We start from the raw sequence: 23,288 nt of genomic DNA, 5'->3' as shown, positions 1-23,288 counted from the left end.
GGCAAACACTATAAACACTTTCTCTGGCACAAGGCAACAAGATCCGGCAAGGCAGTGAGGGGAAGTGAGGTTATAAGAGCAAGGAGCAGGTGGAGGCTAATTAGACTGATTGGGCTAGGCACCAATCATTGGTGCACTGGCCCTTAAAATCTTAGAGAGCTGGCGCGCGCGCCCTAAGGAGCGGAGCCGCGCGCGCCAGGATGTGACAGCCGGGGATCGGGACGGGTAAGTGACTTGGGATGTGATTCGCGAGCGGGCGCGTCCCGCTATGCGAATTGCATCCCCGCCGGCAGTGTCAGTGCAGCGCTCCCGGTCAGCGGGTCTGACCGGGGCACTGCAGAGAGAGGAACGCCCCGGGGAGGAGCAGGGACCCGGATCGCTCGGCGTAACAATAGAGAGAATTGTGTGGTCATACAGTTACAGCTGCACAGTCCTCTCTATCCCCTCCCTGCACTCATCTCCATGATCATACAGAGAACTATGTGGTCATACAGTTCTAGCTGCACAATCCTCTCTATCCCCTCCCTGCACTCATCTATATGATCATAGAGAGATCTGTGTGGTCATACAGTTACAGCTGCACAGTACTCTCTATCCCCTCCCTGAACTCATCTCTATGATCATAGACAGAACTGTGTGGTCATACAGTTACAGCTGCACAGTCCTCTCTATCCCCTCCCTGAACTCATCTCTATGATCATAGACAGAACTGTGTGGTCATACAGTTACAGCTGCACAGTCCTCTCTATCCCCTCTCTGCAGTCATCTCTATGATCATAGACAGAACTGTGTGGTCATACAGTTACAGCTGCACAGTCCTTTCTATCCAAAATGCCTAATCCTTATCTCCTCTGACGTCTGCTGACAGGGAAGAGTTGGGGTCCACCATATATACTAGATGGTCATCCAGTCCTGCTGAAAGGAGTTGGTTAAGAAGAAGAACATAGTATCTATTGTGTATGGTCTGCTATAGGGTATGGTGGAATATCCGCGCAGAATTCCGCCAGAATATTCCGCTTTGAAATCAATGGGATTCTGCTGCACGGTGCACATGGTGGAAATGGTGGAACATCTGCCGAGAAAATTCCATCAAACAGAAAGAATAGACTTGTCTCTTCTTTCTGAGGATTTCGCTCAGACAAGCACCCCATTATACTGTGCCTCCTACCCCCATTATACTGTTCCTCCAACTCCCCATTATACTGTTCCTCCAACTCCCCATTATACTGTTCCTCCTGCCCCCATTATACTGTTCCTCCTGCCACCCATTATACTGTGCCTCCTACCCCAATTATACTGTTCCTCCTGCCCCCCATTATACTGTTCCTCCTGCCCCCATTACACTGTGCCTCCTACCCCCCCATTATACTGTTCCTCCTGCCCCCATTATACTGTTCCTCCTGCCCCCATTATACTGTTCCTCCTGCCCCCATTATACTGTTCCTCCTGCCCCCATTATACTGTTCCTCCGGCCCCCTTTATACTGTGCCTCCTACCCCTCATTATACTGTTCCTCCTGCCCCCATTATACTGTTCCTCCTGCCCCCCATTATACTGTTCCTCCTGCCCCCCATTATACTGTTCCTCCTGCCCCCATTATACAGTGCCTCCTACCCCCCCATTATACTGTTCCTCCTGCCCCCATTATACTGTTCCTTCTGCCCCCATTATACTGTTCCTCCTGCCCCCCATTATACTGTTCCTCCTGCCCCCATTATATTGTTCCTCCTGCCCCATTAGACTGTTCCTCCTGCCCCCCATTATACTGTTCCTCCTGCCCCCATTATACTGTTCCTCCTGCCCCCATTATACTGTTCCTCCTGCCCCCCATTATACTGTTCCTCCTGCCCCCATTATACTGTTCCTCCTGCCCCCATTATACTGTTCCTCCTCCCCCCATTATACTGTTCCTCCTGCCCCCATTATACTGTTCCCCCTGCCCCCATTATACTGTTCCTCCCACCCCCATTATACTGTTCCTCCTGCCCCATTATACTGTGCCTACTACCCCCATTATACTGTTCCTCCAACTCCCCATTATACTGTTCCTCCTGCCCCCATTATACTGTTCCTCCTGCCCCCCATTATACTGTGCCTCCTACACCCATTATACTGTTCCTCCTGCCCCGCCATTATACTGTTCTTCCTGCCCCCCAATATACTGTTCCTCCTGCCCCCCAATATACTGTGCCTCCTACCCCCATTATACTGTTCCTCCTGCCCCCATTATACTGTTCCTCCTGCCCCCATTATACTGTTCCTCCTGCCCCCCATTATACTGTTCCTCCTGCCCCCATTATACTGTTCCTCCTGCCCCCATTATATTGTTCCTCCTGCCCCCATAATACTGTTCCTCCTGCCCCCATTATATTGTTCCTCCTGCCCCCATTATACTGTTCCTCCTGCCCCCATTATATTGTTCCTCCTGCCCCCATTATACTGTTCCTCCTACCCCTCATTATACGGTTCCTCCTGCCCCATTATACTGTTCCTCCTGCCCCCCATTATACTGTTCCTCCTGCCCCCCATTATACTGTTCCTCCTGCCCCCATTATACAGTGCCTCCTACCCCCCCCCCATTATACTGTTCCTCCTGCCCCCATTATACTGTTCCTTCTGCCCCCATTATACTGTTCCTCCTGCCCCCCATTATACTGTTCCTCCTGCCTCCATTATACTGTTCCTCCTGCCCCCATTATACTGTTCCTCCTGCCCCCATTATACTGTTCCTCCTGCCCCCATTAAACTGTTCCTCCTGCCCCCATTATACTGTTCCTCCTGCCCCCATTATACTGTTCCTCCTGCCCCCATTATACTGTTTCTCCAGCCCCCATTATACTGTTCCTCCTGCCCCCATTATACTGTTCCTCCTGTCCCCATTAGACTGTTCCTCCTGCCCCCATTATACTGTTCCTCCTGTCCCCATTATACTGTTCCTCCTCCCCCCATTATACTGTTCTTCCTGCCCCCATTATACTGATCCCCCTGCCCCCATTATACTGTTCCTCCCGCCCCCATTATACTGTTCCTCCTGCCCCCATTATACTGTTCTTCCTGCCCCCATTATACTGTTCCTCCTGCCCCCATTATACTGTTCCTCCTGCCCCCCCATTATACTGTTCCTCCTGCCCCAATTATACTGTTCCTCCTGCCCCCATTATACTATTCCTCCGGCCCCCATTATACTGTTCCTCCTGCCTCCCCCCATTATACTGTTCCTCCTGCCCCCCATTGTACTGTTCCTCCTGCCCCCATTATACTGTTCTTCCTGCCCCCATTATACTGTTCCTCCTGCCCCCTTTATACTGTTCTTCCTGCCCCCATTATACTGTTGCTCCTGCCCCCCATTATACTGTTCCTCCTGCCCCCATTATACTGTTCTTCCTGCCCCCATTATACTGTTCCTCCTGTCCCCATTATATTGTTCCTACCACCCCCCATTATACTGTTCCTCCTGCCCCCATTATACTGTTCCTCCTGCCCCCATTATACTGTTCCTCCTTCCCCATTATACTGTTCCTCCTGCCCCCATTATACTGTTCCTCCTTCCCCCCATTATACTGTTCCTCCTGCCTCCATTATACTGTTCCTCCTGCCCCCCATTATACTGTTCCTCCTTCCCCCATTATACTGTTCCTCCTGCCCCCCATTATACTGTTCCTCCTTCCCCCCATTATACTGTTCCTCCTTCCCCAGTATACTGTTTCTCCTGCCCCCATTATACTGTTCCTCCTGCCCCCATTGTACTATTCCTCCTGCCCCCCATTATACTGTTCCTCCTGCCCCCATTATACTGTTCCTCCTGCCCCCATTATACTGTTCCTCCTGCCTCCCCCCATTATACTGTTCCTCCTGCCCCCATTATATTGTTCCTCCTGCACCCATTATACTGTTCCTCCTGCCCCATTATACTGTTCCTCCTGCCCCCATTATACTGTTCTTCCTGCCCCCATTATACTGTTCCTCCTGCCCCCCATTATACTGTTCCTCCTGCCCCCATTATACTGTTCTTCCTGCCCCCATTATACTGTTTCTCCTGCCCCTCATCAGACTGTTCCTCCTTCTCCCCCATTATACTGTCCCTCCGTCCCCCATTATACTGTTCCTCCTGCCCCAATTATACTGTTCCTCCTACCCCCATTAAGCTGTTCCTCCTTCTCCCCCATTATATTGTTCCTCCTGACCCCATTATACTGTTCCTCCTGCCCCCATTATACTGTTCCTCCTGCCCCCCATTATACTGTTCCTCCTGCCCCCATTATACTGTTCTTCCTGCCCCCATTATACTGTTCCTCCTGTCCCCATTATACTGTTTCTTCTTCCCCCCCATTGTACTGTTCCTCCTGCCCCCATTATACTGTTCTTCCTGCCCCCATTATACTGTTCTTCCTTCCCCCATTATATTGTTCCTACCACCCCCCATTATACTGTTCCTCCTGCCCCCATTATACTGTTCCTCCTTTCCCATTATACTGTTCCTCCTTTCCCATTATACTGTTCCTCCTGCCCCCCATTATACTGTTCCTCCTGCCCCCATTATACTGTTCCTCCTGCCCCCCATTATACTGTTCTTTCCGCCCCCATTATACTGTTCCTCCTGCCCCCATTATACTGTTCCTCCTGCCCCCATTATACTGTCCCTCCTTCCCCCCATTATACTGTTCCTCCTGCCTCCATTATACTGTTCCTCCTGCCCCCCATTATACTGTTCCTCCTGCCCCCATTATACTGTTTCTCCTGCCCCCCATTATACTGTTCCTCCTTCCCCCCATTATACTTTTCCTCCTGCCCCCATTATACTGTTCCTCCTGCCCCCATTATACTGTTCCTCTTTCCCCAGTATACTGTTTCTCCTGCCCCCATTATACTGTTCCTCCTGCCCCCATTATACTATTCCTCCTGCCCCCCATTATACTGTTCCTCCTGCCCCCATTGTACTGTTCCTCCTGCCCCCATTATACTGTTCTTCCTGCCTCCCCCCATTATACTGTTCCTCCTGCCCCCATTATATTGTTCCTCCTGCACCCATTATACTGTTCCTCCTGCCCCATTATACTGTTCCTCCGGCCCCCATTATACTGTTCTTCCTGCCCCCATTATACTGTTCCTCCTGCCCCCCATTATACTGTTCCTCCTGCCCCCATTATACTGTTCTTCCTGCCCCCATTATACTGTTCCTCCTGCCCCCATTATACTGTTCCTCCTTCCCCCCCATTGTACTGTTCCTCCTGCCCCATTATACTGTACCTCCTGCCCCCATTATACTGTTCTTCCTGCCCCCATTATATTGTTCCTACCACCCCCCATTTTACTGTTCCTCCGGCCCCCATTATACTGTTCCTCCTGCCCCCATTATACTGTTCCTCCTGCCCCCATTATACTGTTCCTCCTGCCCCCATTATACTGTCCCTCCTTCCCCCCATTATACTGTTCCTCCTGCCTCCATTATACTGTTCCTCCTGCCCCCATTATACTGTTCCTCCTTCCCCCCATTATACTGTTCCTCCTGCCCCCATTATACTGTTCCTCCTGCCCCCCCCATTATACTGTTCCTCCTGCCCCCATTATACTGTTCCTCCTTCCCCCATTATACTGTTCCTCCAACCCCCCCATTATACTGTTCCTCCTGCCCCCATTATACTGTTCCTCCTTCCCCATTATACTGTTCCTCCTGCCCCCCATTATACTGTTCCTCCTGTCCCCATTATACTGTTCCTCCTGCCTCCCCCATTATACTATTCCTCCAGCCCCCATTATACTGTTCCTCCTGACCCCATTATACTGTTCCTCCTGCCCCCATTATACTGTTTCTCCTGCCCCTCATCAGACTGTTCCTCCTTCTCCCCCATTATACTGTCCCTCCGTCCCCCATTATACTGTTCCTCCTGCCCCAATTATACTGTTCCTCCTACCCCCATTATACTGTTCCTCCTTCTCCCCCATTATATTGTTCCTCCTGACCTTATTATACTGTTCCTCCTGCCCCCATTATACTGTTCCTCCTGCCCCCCATTATACTGTTCCTCCTTCTTCCCCATTATACTGTTCCTCCTTCCCCCATTATACTGTTCCTCCTGCCCCCATTATACTGTTCCTCCTGCCCCCATTATACTGTTCTTCCTGCCCCCATTATACTGTTCCTCCTGCCCCCATTATACTGTTCCTCCTGCCCCCATTAGACTGTTCCTCCTGCCCCCATTATACTGTTCCTCCTGTCCCCATTATACTGTTCCTCCTTCCCCCATTATACTGTTCCTCCTGCCCCCATTATACTGTTCCTCCTGCCCCCATTATACTGTTTCTCCAGCCCCCATTATACTGTTCCTCCTGCCCCCATTATACTGTTCCTCCTGCCCCCATTAGACTGTTCCTCCTGCCCCCATTATACTGTTCCTCCTGTCCCCATTATACTGTTCCTCCTCCCCCCATTATACTGTTCTTCCTGCCCCCATTATACTGATCCCCCTGCCCCCATTATACTGTTCCTCCCGCCCCCATTATACTGTTCCTCCTGCCCCATTATACTGTTCTTCCTGCCCCCATTATACTGTTCCTCCTGCCCCCATTATACTGTTCCTCCTGCCCCCCCATTATACTGTTCCTCCTGCCCCAATTATACTGTTCCTCCTGCCCCCATTATACTATTCCTCCGGCCCCCATTATACTGTTCCTCCTGCCTCCCCCCATTATACTGTTCCTCCTGCCCCCCATTGTACTGTTCCTCCTGCCCCCATTATACTGTTCTTCCTGCCCCCATTATACTGTTCCTCCTGCCCCCTTTATACTGTTCTTCCTGCCCCCATTATACTGTTGCTCCTGCCCCCCATTATACTGTTCCTCCTGCCCCCATTATACTGTTCTTCCTGCCCCCATTATACTGTTCCTCCTGTCCCCATTATATTGTTCCTACCACCCCCCATTATACTGTTCCTCCTGCCCCCATTATACTGTTCCTCCTGCCCCCATTATACTGTTCCTCCTTCCCCATTATACTGTTCCTCCTTCCCCCCATTATACTGTTCCTCCTGCCTCCATTATACTGTTCCTCCTGCCCCCCATTATACTGTTCCTCCTTCCCCCATTATACTGTTCCTCCTGCCCCCCATTATACTGTTCCTCCTTCCCCCCATTATACTGTTCCTCCTTCCCCAGTATACTGTTTCTCCTGCCCCCATTATACTGTTCCTCCTGCCCCCATTGTACTATTCCTCCTGCCCCCCATTATACTGTTCCTCCTGCCCCCATTATACTGTTCCTCCTGCCCCCATTATACTGTTCCTCCTGCCTCCCCCCATTATACTGTTCCTCCTGCCCCCATTATATTGTTCCTCCTGCACCCATTATACTGTTCCTCCTGCCCCATTATACTGTTCCTCCTGCCCCCATTATACTGTTCTTCCTGCCCCCATTATACTGTTCCTCCTGCCCCCCATTATACTGTTCCTCCTGCCCCCATTATACTGTTCTTCCTGCCCCCATTATACTGTTCCTCCTGCCCCCATTATACTGTTTCTCCTGCCCCTCATCAGACTGTTCCTCCTTCTCCCCCATTATACTGTCCCTCCGTCCCCCATTATACTGTTCCTCCTGCCCCAATTATACTGTTCCTCCTACCCCCATTAAGCTGTTCCTCCTTCTCCCCCATTATATTGTTCCTCCTGACCCCATTATACTGTTCCTCCTGCCCCCATTATACTGTTCCTCCTGCCCCCCATTATACTGTTCCTCCTGCCCCCATTATACTGTTCTTCCTGCCCCCATTATACTGTTCCTCCTGTCCCCATTATACTGTTTCTTCTTCCCCCCCCATTGTACTGTTCCTCCTGCCCCCATTATACTGTTCTTCCTGCCCCCATTATACTGTTCTTCCTTCCCCCATTATATTGTTCCTACCACCCCCCATTATACTGTTCCTCCTGCCCCCATTATACTGTTCCTCCTTTCCCATTATACTGTTCCTCCTTTCCCATTATACTGTTCCTCCTGGCCCCCATTATACTGTTCCTCCTGCCCCCATTATACTGTTCCTCCTGCCCCCCATTATACTGTTCTTTCCGCCCCCATTATACTGTTCCTCCTGCCCCCATTATACTGTTCCTCCTGCCCCCATTATACTGTCCCTCCTTCCCCCCATTATACTGTTCCTCCTGCCTCCATTATACTGTTCCTCCTGCCCCCCATTATACTGTTCCTCCTGCCCCCATTATACTGTTTCTCCTGCCCCCCATTATACTGTTCCTCCTTCCCCCCATTATACTGTTCCTCCTGCCCCCATTATACTGTTCCTCCTGCCCCCATTATACTGTTCCTCTTTCCCCAGTATACTGTTTCTCCTGCCCCCATTATACTGTTCCTCCTGCCCCCATTATACTATTCCTCCTGCCCCCCATTATACTGTTCCTCCTGCCCCCATTGTACTGTTCCTCCTGCCCCCATTATACTGTTCTTCCTGCCTCCCCCCATTATACTGTTCCTCCTGCCCCCATTATATTGTTCCTCCTGCACCCATTATACTGTTCCTCCTGCCCCATTATACTGTTCCTCCGGCCCCCATTATACTGTTCTTCCTGCCCCCATTATACTGTTCCTCCTGCCCCCCATTATACTGTTCCTCCTGCCCCCATTATACTGTTCTTCCTGCCCCCATTATACTGTTCCTCCTGCCCCCATTATACTGTTCCTCCTTCCCCCCATTGTACTGTTCCTCCTGCCCCATTATACTGTACCTCCTGCCCCCATTATACTGTTCTTCCTGCCCCCATTATATTGTTCCTACCACCCCCCATTTTACTGTTCCTCCGGCCCCCATTATACTGTTCCTCCTGCCCCCATTATACTGTTCCTCCTGCCCCCATTATACTGTTCCTCCTGCCCCCATTATACTGTCCCTCCTTCCCCCCATTATACTGTTCCTCCTGCCTCCATTATACTGTTCCTCCTGCCCCCATTATACTGTTCCTCCTTCCCCCCATTATACTGTTCCTCCTGCCCCCATTATACTGTTCCTCCTGCCCCCCCCATTATACTGTTCCTCCTGCCCCCATTATACTGTTCCTCCTTCCCCCATTATACTGTTCCTCCAACCCCCCCATTATACTGTTCCTCCTGCCCCCATTATACTGTTCCTCCTTCCCCATTATACTGTTCCTCCTGCCCCCCATTATACTGTTCCTCCTGTCCCCATTATACTGTTCCTCCTGCCTCCCCCATTATACTATTCCTCCAGCCCCCATTATACTGTTCCTCCTGACCCCATTATACTGTTCCTCCTGCCCCCATTATACTGTTTCTCCTGCCCCTCATCAGAGTGTTCCTCCTTCTCCCCCATTATACTGTCCCTCCGTCCCCCATTATACTGTTCCTCCTGCCCCAATTATACTGTTCCTCCTACCCCCATTATACTGTTCCTCCTTCTCCCCCATTATATTGTTCCTCCTGACCTTATTATACTGTTCCTCCTGCCCCCATTATACTGTTCCTCCTGCCCCCCATTATACTGTTCCTCCTTCTTCCCCATTATACTGTTCCTCCTTCCCCCATTATACTGTTCCTCCTGCCCCCATTATACTGTTCCTCCTGCCCCCTTTATACTGTTCTTCCTGCCCCCATTATACTGTTCCTCCTGCCCCCATTATACTGTTCCTCCTTCCCCCCATTGTACTGTTCCTCCTGCCCCCATTATACTGTTCTTCCTGCCCCCATTATACTGTTCTTCCCCCATTATATTGTTCCTACCACCCCCCATTATACTGTTCCTCCTGCCCCCATTATACTGTTCCTCCTGCCCCCATTATACTGTTCCTCCTGCCCCCATTATTCTGTTCTTCCTGCCCCCATTATACTGTTCTTCCTGCCCCCATTATATTGTTCCTACCACCCCCCATTATATTGTTCCTCCTGCCCCCATTATACTGTTCCTCCTGCCCCCATTATACTGTTCCTCCTTCCCCATTATACTGTTCCTCCTGCCCCCCATTATACTGTTCCTCCTGCCCCCATTATACTGTTCCTCCTGCCCCCCATTATACTGTTCTTTCCGCCCCCATTTTACTGTTCCTCCTGCCCCCATTATACTGTTCCTCCTGCCCCCATTATACTGTCCCTCCTTCCCCCATTATACTGTTCCTCCTGCCTCCATTATACTGTTCCTCCTGCCCCCCATTATACTGTTCCTCCTTCCCCCATTATACTGTTCCTCCTGCCCCCCATTATACTGTTCCTCCTTCCCCCCATTATACTGTTCCTCCCTGCCCCCCATTATACTGTTCCTCCTGCCCCCATTATACTGTTCCTCCTTCCCCAGTATACTGTTTCTCCTGCCCCCATTATACCGTTCCTCCTGCCCCCATTATACTGTTCTTCCTGCCCCCATTATACTGTTCCTCCTGCCCCCATTATACTGTTCCTCCTTCCCCCATTGTACTGTTCCTCCTGCCCCCATTATACTGTTCTTACTGCCCCCATTATACTGTTCTTCCTGCCCCCATTATATTGTTCCTACCACCCCCCATTTTACTGTTCCTCCTGCCCCCATTATACTGTTCCTCCTGCCCCCATTATACTGTTCCTCCTGCCCCCATTATACTGTTCCTCCTGCCCCCATTATACTGTCCCTCCTTCCCCCCATTATACTGTTCCTCCTGCCCCCATTATACTGTTCCTCCTGCCCCCATTATACTGTTCCTCCTGCCCCCCATTATACTGTTCCTCCTGCCCTCATTATACTGTTCCTCCTGCCCCCCATTATACTGTTCCTCCTGCCCCCATTGTACTGTTCCTCCTGCCCCCATTATACTGTTCCTACTGCCCCCCATTATACTGTTCCTCCTGCCCCATTATACTGTTCCTCCTGCCCCCCCATTATACTGTTCTTCCCGCCCCCATTATACTGTTCCTCCTGCCCCAATTATACTGTTCCTCCTACCCCCATTATACTGTTCCTCCTTCTTCCCCATTATACTGTTCCTCCTTCCCCCATTATACTGTTCCTCCTGCCCCCATTATACTGTTCCTCCTGCCCCCATTATACTGTTCTTCCTGCCCCCATTATACTGTTCCTCCTGCCCCCATTATACTGTTCCTCCTTCCCCCCATTATACTGTTCCTCCTGCCTCCATTATACTGTTCCTCCTGCCCCCATTATACTGTTCCTCCTGCCCCCATTATACTGTTCCTCCTGCCCCCATTATACTGTTCCTCCTGCCCCCATTATACTGTTCTTCCTGCCCCCATTATACTGTTCCTCCTGCCCCCATTATACTGTTCCTCCTTCCCCCCATTGTACTGTTCCTCCTGCCCCATTATACTGTTCTTCCTGCCCCCATTATACTGTTCTTCCTGCCCCCATTATACTGTTCCTCCTGCCCCCATTATACTGTTCCTCCTTCCCCCCATTGTACTGTTCCTCCTGCCCCCATTATACTGTTCTTCCTTCCCCCATTATATTGTTCCTACCACCCCCCCCATTATACTGTTCCTCCTGCCCCCATTATACTGTTCCTCCTGCCCCCATTGTACTGTTCCTCCTGCCCCCATTATACTGTTCCTACTGCCCCCCATTATACTGTTCCTCCTGCCCCATTATACTGTTCCTCCTGCCCCCCATTATACTGTTCTTCCCGCCCCCCATCATACTGTTCCTCCTGCCCCAATTATACTGTTCCTCCTACCCCCATTATACTGTTCCTCCTTCTCCCCCATTATATTGTTCCTCCTGACCCCATTATACTGTTCCTCCTTCTTCCCCATTATACTGTTCCTCCTTCCCCCATTATACTGTTCCTCCTGCCCCCATTATACTGTTCCTCCTGCCCCCATTATACTGTTCTTCCTGCCCCCATTATACTGTTCCTCCTACCCCCATTATACTGTTCCTCCTTCCCCCCATTGTACTGTTCCTCCTGCCCCCATTATACTGTTCTTCCTGCCCCCATTATACTGTTCTTCCTTCCCCCATTATATTGTTCCTACCACCCCCCATTATACTGTTCCTCCTACCCCCATTATACTGTTCCTCCTGCCCCCATTGTACTGTTCCTCCTGCCCCCATTATACTGTTCCTACTGCCCCCCATTATACTGTTCCTCCTGCCCCATTATACTGTTCTTCCTGCCCCCCATTATACTGTTCTTCCCGCCCCCATTATACTGTTCCTCCTGCCCCCATTATACTGTTCCTCCTGCCCCCATTATACTGTTCCTCCTGCCCCCCATTATACTCTTCCTCCTGCCCCCATTATACTGTTCCTCCTTCCCCATTATACTGTTCCTCCTTCCCCCATTATACTGTTCCTCCTGCCCCTCGGTATACTGTTCCTCCTGCCCCCATTATACTGTTCCTCCTGCCCCCCATTATGCTGTTCCTCCTGCCCCCATTATACTGTTCCTCCTGCCCTCATTATACTGTTCCTCCTGCCCCTCATTATACTGTTCCTCCTGCCCCCATTATACTGTTCCTCCTGCCCTCATTATACTGTTCCTCCTGCCCCTCATTATACTGTTCCTCCTGCCCCCATTATACTGTTCCTCCTTCTCCCCCATTATACTGTTCCTCCTGCCCCCATTATACTGTTCCTCCTGCCCCCATTATACTGTTCCTCCTGCCCCCATTATACTGTTCCTCCTGCCCCCCATTATACTGTTCCTCCTGCCCTCATTATACTGTTTCTCCTGCCCCTCATTATACTGTTCCTCCTGCCCCCATTATACTGTTCCTCCTTCTCCCCCATTATACTGTTCCTCCTGCCCCCATTATACTGTTCCTCCTTCTCCCCCATTATACTGTTCCTCCTGCCCCCCATTATACTGTTCCTCCTGCCCTCATTATACTGTTCCTCCTGCCCCTCATTATACTGTTCCTCCTGCCCCCATTGTACTGTTCCTCCTGCCCCCATTATACTGTTCTTCCTGCCCCCATTATACTGTTCTTCCTTCCCCCATTATATTGTTCCTACCACCCCCCATTATACTGTTCCTCCTACCCCCATTATACTGTTCCTCCTGCCCCCATTGTACTGTTCCTCCTGCCCCCATTATACTGTTCCTACTGCCCCCCATTATACTGTTCCTCCTGCCCCATTATACTGTTCTTCCTGCCCCCCATTATACTGTTCTTCCCGCCCCCATTATACTGTTCCTCCTGCCCCCATTATACTGTTCCTCCTGCCCCCATTATACTGTTCCTCCTGCCCCCCATTATACTCTTCCTCCTGCCCCCATTATACTGTTCCTCCTTCCCCATTATACTGTTCCTTCTGCCCCCATTATGCTGTTCCTCCTGCCCCCCCATTATACTGTTCCTCCTGCTCCCATTATACTGTTCCTCCTGCCCCCCATTATACTGTTCCTCCTTCCCCCATTATACTGTTCCTCCTGCCCCTCGGTATACTGTTCCTCCTGCCCCCATTATACTGTTCCTCCTGCCCCCCATTATGCTGTTCCTCCTGCCCCCATTATACTGTTCCTCCTGCCCCTCATTATACTGTTCCTCCTGCCCCCATTATACTGTTCCTCCTGCCCTCATTATACTGTTCCTCCTGCCCCTCATTATACTGTTCCTCCTGCCCCCATTATACTGTTCCTCCTTCTCCCCCATTATACTGTTCCTCCTGCCCCCATTATACTGTTCCTCCTGCCCCCATTATACTGTTCCTCCTGCCCCCATTATACTGTTCCTCCTGCCCCCCATTATACTGTTCCTCCTGCCCTCATTATACTGTTTCTCCTGCCCCTCATTATACTGTTCCTCCTGCCCCATTATACTGTTCCTCCTTCTCCCCCATTATACTGTTCCTCCTGCCCCCATTATACTGTTCCTCCTTCTCCCCCATTATACTGTTCCTCCTGCCCCCCATTATACTGTTCCTCCTGCCCTCATTATACTGTTCCTCCTGCCCCTCATTATACTGTTCCTCCTGCCCCCATTATACTGTTCCTCCTGCCCCCATTATACTGTTCCTCCTTCTCCCCCATTATACTGTTCCTCCTGCCCCCATTATACTGTTCCTCCTGCCCCCATTATACTGTTCCTCCTGCCCCCCATTATACTGTTCCTCCTGCCCTCATTATACTGTTCCTCCTGCCCCTCATTATACTGTTCCTCCTGCCCCCATTATACTGTTCCTCCTTCTCCCCCATTATACTGTTCCTCCTGCCCCCATTATGCTGTTCCTCCTGCCCCCCCATTATACTGTTCCTCCTGCTCCCATTATACTGTTCCTCCTGCCCCCCATTATACTGTTCCTCCTTCCCCCATTATACTGTTCCTCCTGCCCCTCGGTATACTGTTCCTCCTGCCCCCATTATACTGTTCCTCCTGCCCCCCATTATGCTGTTCCTCCTGCCCTCATTATACTGTTCCTCCTGCCCCTCATTATACTGTTCCTCCTGCCCCCATTATACTGTTCCTCCTGCCCTCATTATACTGTTCCTCCTGCCCCTCATTATACTGTTCCTCCTGCCCCCATTATACTGTTCCTCCTTCTCCCCCATTATACTGTTCCTCCTGCCCCCATTATACTGTTCCTCCTGCCCCCATTATACTGTTCCTCCTGCCCCCATTATACTGTTCCTCCTGCCCCCCATTATACTGTTCCTCCTGCCCTCATTATACTGTTTCTCCTGCCCCTCATTATACTGTTCCTCCTGCCCCATTATACTGTTCCTCCTTCTCCCCCATTATACTGTTCCTCCTGCCCCCATTATACTGTTCCTCCTTCTCCCCCATTATACTGTTCCTCCTGCCCCCCATTATACTGTTCCTCCTGCCCTCATTATACTGTTCCTCCTGCCCCTCATTATACTGTTCCTCCTGCCCCCATTATACTGTTCCTCCTGCCCCCATTATACTGTTCCTCCTTCTCCCCCATTATACTGTTCCTCCTGCCCCCATTATACTGTTCCTCCTGCCCCCATTATACTGTTCCTCCTGCCCCCCATTATACTGTTCCTCCTGCCCTCATTATACTGTTCCTCCTGCCCCTCATTATACTGTTCCTCCTGCCCCCATTATACTGTTCCTCCTTCTCCCCCATTATACTGTTCCTCCTGCCCCCATTATACTGTTCCTCCTGCCCCCCATTATACTGTTCCTCCTGCCCCTATTATACTGTTCCTTCTGCCCCATTATACTGTTCCTCCTGCCCCCCCATTATACTGTTCCTCCTGCCCCCATTATACTGTTCCTCCTGCCCCCATTACACTGTTCCTCCTGCCCCCATTATACTGTTCCTCCTGCCCCCATTATACTGTTCCTCCTGCCCCCATTATACTGTTCCTACTGCCCCCATTATACTGTTCCTCCTGCCCCTCATTATACTGTTCCTCCTGCCCCCATTATACTGTTCCTCCTGCCCCCCATCATACTGTTCCTCCTGCTCCCATTATACTGTTCCTCCTGCCCCCATTATACTGTTCCTCCTGCCCCCATTATACTGTTCCTCCTGCCCCCATTATACTGCTCCTCCTGCCTCCATTATACTGTTCCTCCTGCCCCCATTATACTGTTCCTCTTACCCCCATTATACTGTTCCTCCTGCCCCCATTATACTGTTCCTCCTGCCCCCATTATACTGTTCCTCTTGCCCCCATTATACTGTTCCTCCTGCCCCCATTATACTGTCCCTCCTGCCTCCCCCCATTATACTGTTCTTCCCTCCCCCATTATACTGTCCCTCCTGCCCCCATCATACTGTTCCTCCTGCCCCCATTATACTGTTTCTCCGGCCCCCATTATACTGTTCCTCCTTCACTCATTATACTGTTCTTCCTGCCCCCATTATACTGTTCCTCCAACCCCCCCATTATACTGTTCCTCCTGCCCCCATTATACTGTTCCTCCTGCCCCCATTATACTGTTCCTCCAACCCCCCCATTATACTGTTCCTCCTGCCCCCATTATACTGTCCCTCTTGCCCCCATTATACTGTTCCTCCTGCCCCCATTATACTGTTCCTCCTGCCCCCATTATACTGTTCCTCCTGCCCCCATCATACATGCACGCTCAGCTCTGACATTCATGTATGGGCTCCTTTACATTAATGTGACATTCTCTTCCCTGATCTCTTGGATAGTGCAGTGATCTCTGGGATCATGTTATGGGCTATAATGGGGGTTGTAGTCCCTGAGCTGAGTGGTGTTAACCCAAAGTTCTCCTGTTAACCACAACCTTTTTTTTACGGTATAAAAAGCTGTTCCAGCACACAAAGCCCAGGAACGAGACCTCTGACCGAGGGTTTATCAAATAACATGGATGATACTTAACCCATCATGGAATCCAGTACAATATTTATAGTTGAATGTAGCCTGAGAAAGTTTTGTGGTAGAAGAATTTAGTCACTGTCCCTTTAACAGATTGCTGCTTTCACAGATAATTCTGCAGAAAAAATCTTTTGTGTTTTGTCAAGTATACTTGAATATGACAGATGTTTCAGCTCTCTGGTGCACTAGCTTAAAGGGGTACTCTGCCCCTATCCAAAGGATAGGGGATAAGATGCCTGATCGCAGGGGTCTCACTGCTGGGGACCCCCGCGATCTTGGCTGCGGCACCCCAGACATCAGTGCACAGAGCGAACTTCGCTCCATGTTTTATGACTGGCGATGTGGGGGCGGAGGCTCATGGCGTCACAGTCACACTTCGCTCATGACGTCACAGCCACGCCCCTCAATGCAAGTCTATGGGAGGGGGCGTGACGTCCGTCACGCCCCCTCCCATAGCCTTGCAATGAGGGGGCATGGCCGTGATGTCACAAGAGGCCGTGGTCTCCGGCGCTGCACCCGACGCTCTAAATGAATGCCAGGTGCAGCAGGGAGATCGTGGGGGTCCCCAGTGGTGGGACCCCTGCAATCCGACATCTTATCCCCTATCCTTTGGATAGGGGATAAGATGTCTAGTGGTTGAGTACCCCTTTAATGTCCAAAAACTACCGGATGTGGATCTCACTGGAGGTGACTGTGGTAAAATACAGAAAAGCGAACTAAGGACTTCCCTCCACTTACTATTGTTACTATCTGTACCAAGAAGTTGCCACTAGAGAAACCAGTGGAACAAAAGCGAGGCCCTTGTCTAGCTCTCTCCTTGCTCAACCTCCTGAAGAATTGCAGAATTATCTTTGCAGCGAGACATGGGCTAGGCTCAGGAAGGTCTTTGTTGCAGACAGGACTAGTGACAATGGGGCCTATATATAAAAGGTATGCCTGACATTGGCTATACCTAGGCTCACCTAGGCTGGGGTCCTGGGTTCAAATCCCCCTAAGGACAAAATCTGCAAAGAGTTTGTATGTTCTCTCTGTATTTACGTGGCTTTCCTCTGGGTACTCCGGTTTCCTTCCACACTTCAAAAACATACTGATAGGCTTAGGTTGTGAGCCCCAATGGGGACAGGGACCAATTTGAGTGTACAGCACTGCGGAATCTGTGTGCGCTATATAAATAAAGAATTATTATTAATATTAGCTCAGGAATTCCCAGCTCCGTCAATCACTGGCCAAGACAGGACACCGGCAAATTTTGGGAGCTGCGGGGCACCATTGTGGGACTAGGGCTAGGTAAGTATGTGCTTTGCTATTTTACCCCCGTCCGAGCACAAAATTAATTTTCATAAAACACTGTATAACCCCTTAAAGGAGATATCCAGTGGTGAAAAACGTATCCCCTATCCTAAGGATAGGGGATAAGTTTCAGATAGCGGGGGGGTCCGACCGCCCCGCGATCTCCTGTAGGGGGCCTCAGCCGCCCGCGGGAAGGGGATGAGCCTTCGTCAATCTCCGGCTCGGCCATAGCGCAGTATTGAGGGGGCGTGTCGGCCGCCGCTTCGTGTGGTGGTCGACACCCGCTATTTGGCCAGTGAGCTCGGGCCCCAGCGGTCGGACCCCCCATGATCTGAACCTTATCCCCTATCCTTAGAATAGGGGATACGTTTTTTAGCACTGGACTACACCTTTAAAAGTGAATAGGCATAGGTCATTAATAAAACAGTCCTGGACGTCACATAACAGCCACGCCTTCTAATGACGTCACGCCACCCCTCCATTCATGTCTATGGGAGGGGGCGTGACTTCCGTCACGCCCCCTCCCATAGACATGAATGGAGGGGACGTGGTGTGACGTCACTAGGGGGTGTGGCCATTGTGTCACGTCCCCGCCTCGGAGGCAGCGCCCGGCACAGAATTCCGGGGGCTGCACCGAGATCACGGGGGTCCCCAGCGGAGGGACCCCTGCAATCATACATCTTATCCCCTATCCTTTGGATAGGGGATAAGATGTATAAAGCCGGAATACCCCTTTAATCTTATTTTTTACAATTTGGAAATTAAAGGAACAAAAGTTATCATTTATTTTCTTTTACTATAAAGACAATAATTGACATCTCGGAATATCAGCAGCTTTGAGCAGGATTTACGGTAGTTTTGCGCATATATTAAGCATTGGATTTGCTTTTTAGAAATGAGTGATGGCGTCGTGTTCAGTCTTTCCCATCTGGTAAGAGTCCAGCCGCGGTTTCCCTCCAGTATGAGGCAGGGGCTTATATATTCTCAGATGACAGTACTGAGTCCCTCCGAGCCAGACCTGAGGAGACATAAGGACACGTTTATGCCAGTAACCTACATGCCGGCAGAGATTTGGAGCATAATTTACACCAATATTCTGATATTAATTACAGAAACTCTGTTGGGCTGGGGATGCAATGCCTTAATATTTTAAGTGATGGATCCTCAACTGGACAACGGTCCCTACTCTGAGTAACGTGCAGAGCGTAGAAAAGTCAAGGGGCACTCCGGTGGAAAACTTTTTTTTTTTAAATCAACTGGCGCCAGAAAGTTGAACAGATTTGTAAATTACTTCTGTTAAAAATCTTAATCCTTCCAGTATTTATTAGCTGCTGAATACTACAGAGGAAATTATTTTCTTTTTGGAACACAGAGCTCTCTGCTGACACCTCTGTCCATTTTAAGAACTGTCCAGAGTAGGAGAAAATCCCCATAGAAAAGATAGGCTGCTCTGGACAGTTCCTAAAATGGACAGAGATGTCAGCAGAGAGCACTGTGCTCGTGATGTCAGCAGAGTGCTCTGTGTTTCAAAACAAAAAAAATTTCCTCTGTAGTATTCCGCAGCTAATAAGTACTGGAAGGATTAAGATTTTTTTAATCGAAGTAATTTGCAAATCTGTTTAACTTTACGGCACCAGTTGATTTAAAAAAAAAAAAATTTCCACCGGAGTTCCCCTTTAACCCCTTAAGGACCCAGCCATTTTACACCTTAGGACCCGACCATTTTTTGCACATCTGACCACTGTCACTTTAAACATTAATAACTCTAGAATGCTTTTAGTTATCATTCTGATTCCGAGATTGTTTTTTCGTGACATACCGTATTTATCGGCGTATAACACGCACTTTTTAGGCTAAATTTTTTAGCCTAAAGTCTGTGTGCGTGTTATACGCCGATACACCCCCAGGAAAGGCAGGGGGAGAGAGACCGTCGCTGCCCGCTTCTCTCCCCCTGCCTTTCCTGGGGTCTAGAGCGCTGCTGTCGGCCCTTCTCACCCCCTGGTTATCGGCGCCGCTGCCCGTTCTGTCCCCCTGACTATCGGTGCCGGCGCCGATAGCCAGGGGGAGAGAAGCGGCGCCGACAGCCAGGGGGAGAGAAGGGGCAGCGGCACCCATTGCCGGCGCCGCTGCCCCGTTGCCTCCCCCATCCCCGGTGGCATAATTACCTGAGTCCGGTCCGCGCTGCTCCGCTGCTCCAGGCCTCCGTCGTGCGTCCCCGGCGTCATTGCTATGCGCTGAACAGCGCGGCGCATGACGTCAGAGCGCCGCGCCGTGCATAGCAACGACGCTGGGGACGCACGACGGAGGCCTGGAGCAGCGCGGACCGGACTCAGGTAATTATGCCACCGGGGATGGGGGGAGGCAACGGGGCAGCGGCGCCGGCAATGGGTGCCGCTGCCCCTTCTCTCCCCCTGGCTATCGGCGCCGGCACCGATAGTCAGGGGGACAGAACGGGCAGCGGCGCCGATAACCAGGGGGTGAGAAGGGCCGAAAGCAGCGCTCTAGACCCCAGGAAAGGCAGGGGGAGAGAAGCGGGCAGTGACGGCCTCTCTCCCCCTGCCTTTCCTGGGGGTATATCGGGGTATACACGCGCACACACGCACCTTCTTTTTTTCATGGATATTTGGCTAAAAAACTTTTTTTACCCAAATATCCGTGGTAAAATGAGGGTGCGTGTTATAGGCCGGTGCGTGGTATACCTCTACTTTAACATAGTGGTAACATTTTTTGGTAACTTGCATCCTTTCTTGGTGAAAAATCCCAAAATTTGATGAAAAATTTGAAAATTTAGCATTTTTCTAACTTTGAAGCTCTCTGCTTGTAATGAAAATGGATATTCCAAATATTATTTTATTTTATTCACATATACAATATGTCTACTTTATATTTGCATCATAAAATTGACGAGTTTTTACTTTTGGAAGACACCAGAAGGCTTCGAAGTTCAGCAGCAATTTTCCAATTTTTCACAAAATTTCCAAAATCACAATTTTTCAGGGACCAGTTCAGGTTTGAAGTGGATTTGAAGGGTCTTCATCTTAGAAATACCCCACAAATGACCCCATTATAAAAACTGCACCCCCCAAAATATTCAAAATGACATTCAGACAGCATTTTAAACCTTTAGGTGTTTCACAGGAATAGCAGCAAAGTGAAGGAGAAAATTCACAATTTCCATTTTTTACACTCGCATGTTCTTGTAGACCCAATTTTTGAATTTTTACAAGGGGTAAAATGAGAAAATGTATACTTCTATTTGTAGCCCAATTTCTCTCGAGTAAGCACATACCTCATATGTCTATGTAAAGTGTTCGGCGGGCGCAGTAGAGGGCTCAGAAGGGAAGGAGCGACAAGGGGATTTTGGAGAGTACGTTTTTCTGAAATGGTTTTTGGGGGGCATGTTGCATTTAGGAAGCACCTATGGTGCCAGAACAGCAAAAAAAAAAACACATGGCACACCATTTTGGAAACTAGACCCCTTGAGGAACGTAACAAGGAATAAAGTGAGCCTTAATACCCCACAGGTGTTTCACGACTTTTGCATATGTAAAACATTTTAAAAAAAATTGCAATAAAATGTGTGCTTCCCCCCAAATTTCACATTTTTGCAAGGGTTAATAGCAGAAAATAGCCCCCAAAATTTGTAACCCCATCTCTTCTGAGTATGGAGGTACCCCATAAGTTGACATGAAGTGCACTATGGGCGAACTACAATGCTCAGAAGAGAAGGAGTCATATTTGGCTTTTTGAGAGCAAATTTTGCTCGTGGGCATGTCGCATTTAGGAAGCCCCTATGGTGCCAGGACAACAAAAAATACCCACATGGCATACCATTTTGGAAACTAGACCCCTTGAGGAACGTAACAAGGAATAAAGTGAGCCTTAATACCCCACAGGGGTTTCTTGACTTTTGCATACGTAAAAAAAAAAAAAAATTTTTCACTAAAATGTGTTTTCCCCCCCAAATTTCACATTTTTGCAAGGGTTAATAGCAGAAAATACCCCCCAAAATTTGTAACCCCATCTCTTCCGAGTATGGAGGTACCCCATAAGTTGACCTGAAGCGCACTACGGGCAAACTACAATGCTCAGAAGAGAAGGAGTCATATTTGGCTTTTTGAGAGCAAATTTTGCTCGGGGGGCATGTCGCATTTAAGAAGCCCCTAGGGTGCCAGGACAGCAAAATAACCCCAACATGGCATACCATTTTGGAAACTAGACCCCTTGAGGAACGTAACAAGGGGTACAGTGAGCATTTACCCCCCACTGGTGTCTGTCAGATCTTTGGAACAGTGGGCTGTACAAAATTTTTAATTTGCGCAGCCCACTGTTCCAAAGATCTGTCAGACACCAGTGGGGTGTAAATTCTCACTGCACCCCTCATTACATTCCGTGAGGGGTGCAGTTTCCGAAATGGGGTCACATGTGGTTTTTTTTTTTTTTGCGTTTGTCAAAACCGCTGTAACAATCAGCCACCCCTGTGCAAATCACCTCAAATGTACATGGTGCACTCTCCCTTCTGAGCCTTGTTGTGCGCCCCCAGAGCACTTTGCGCCCACATATGGGGTATCTCCGTAGTCGGGAGAAGTTGCATTACAAATTGTGGGGGGCTTTTTTCCCTTTTACCTCTTGTCAAAATGAAAAGTATAGGGCAACAACAGCAAGTTAGTGTAAAAAATTTATTTTTTTACACTAACATGCTGGTGTAGACCACAATTTCACCTTTTCATAAGGGGTGAAAGGAGAAAAAGCCCCCCAAAATTTGTTAGGCAATATCTGCCGAGTACGGCGATACCCCGTATGTGACCCTAAACTGTTGCCTTGAAATACGACAGGGCTCCAAAGTGAGAGCGCCATGCGCATTTGAGGCCTGAATTAGGGATTTGCATTGGGGTGGACATAGGGGTATTCTACGCCAGTGATTCCCAAACAGGGTGCCTCCAGCTGTTGCAAAACTCCCAGCATGCTTGGACAGTCAACGGCTGTCCGGCAATACTGGGAGTTGTTGTTTTGCAACAGCTGGAGGCTCCATTTTGAAAACAGTGGCGTACCAGACGTTTTTCATTTTTATTTGGGAGGGGAGGGGGGCTGTGTAGGGGTATGTGTATATGTAGTGTTTTTTACTTTTTATTTTATTTTGTGTTAGTGTAGTGTAGTGTTTTTAGGGTACAGTCACACGGGCGGGGGGGTTACAGCGATTTTCCCGCTGCGAGTTTGAGCTGCCGTGCAAAATTAGCTGCATCGCAAACTGCAGCCTGATACTCGCTGTAAGCCCCCTGCCCATGTGAATGTACCCTGTACATTCACAAGGGGGGGACCTCCAGCTGTTGCAAAACTACAACTCCCAGCATGCACAGTCTATCAGTGCATGCTGGTAGTTATAGTTTTGCAACAGCTGGAGGCACACGGGTTGGGAAACACTGACTTGGGAAACAGACAATGTTTCCCAACCAGTGTGCCTCCTGTTGTTGCAAAACCACAACTCCCAAACATTCTCAGGCATGCTGGGAGTAGTAGTTCGGCAACATCTTTAGAGCCAGATGTTGCCGAACTACAACTCCCAGCATGCTTGGAGTTGTAGTTTGCAACATCTGGAGGACTACAGTTTGCAGACCACTAATACAGTGGTTCCCAATCTGTGCCCTTCCAGATATTGCAAAACTACAACTCCCAGTATGCCAAAACTGTCCAGGCATGCTGGGAGTTGTAGTTCTGCAACATCTGAAGGGCCAGATGTTACAG

General features: G+C 49.7%; 1 protein-coding gene across 2 annotated transcripts in view; it reads right to left on the bottom strand.

Annotated features, from left to right (window-relative positions):
- Positions 1-18,369: 18,369 nt before the first annotated feature.
- The window catches only part of LOC130357302 (cystatin-A-like), a 47,268-nt gene continuing 42,349 nt past the window's right edge, over positions 18,370-23,288 (bottom strand). For both annotated transcript variants that reach the window (XM_056559978.1, XM_056559979.1), the window contains one exon: positions 18,370-18,564. In XM_056559978.1, coding sequence (XP_056415953.1) covers positions 18,436-18,564 — 129 coding nt within the window. In that variant the 3' untranslated portion in view covers positions 18,370-18,435. The remainder of the gene's footprint in view (positions 18,565-23,288) is intronic.

This window comes from Hyla sarda, chromosome 2 (genome assembly GCF_029499605.1).
Source record: "Hyla sarda isolate aHylSar1 chromosome 2, aHylSar1.hap1, whole genome shotgun sequence".
NCBI classification, from domain to species: Eukaryota; Metazoa; Chordata; class Amphibia; order Anura; family Hylidae; genus Hyla; species Hyla sarda.
The sequence above is the reverse complement of the archived record's forward strand: the minus strand, read 5'-3'. Positions and strand labels throughout refer to the sequence as shown.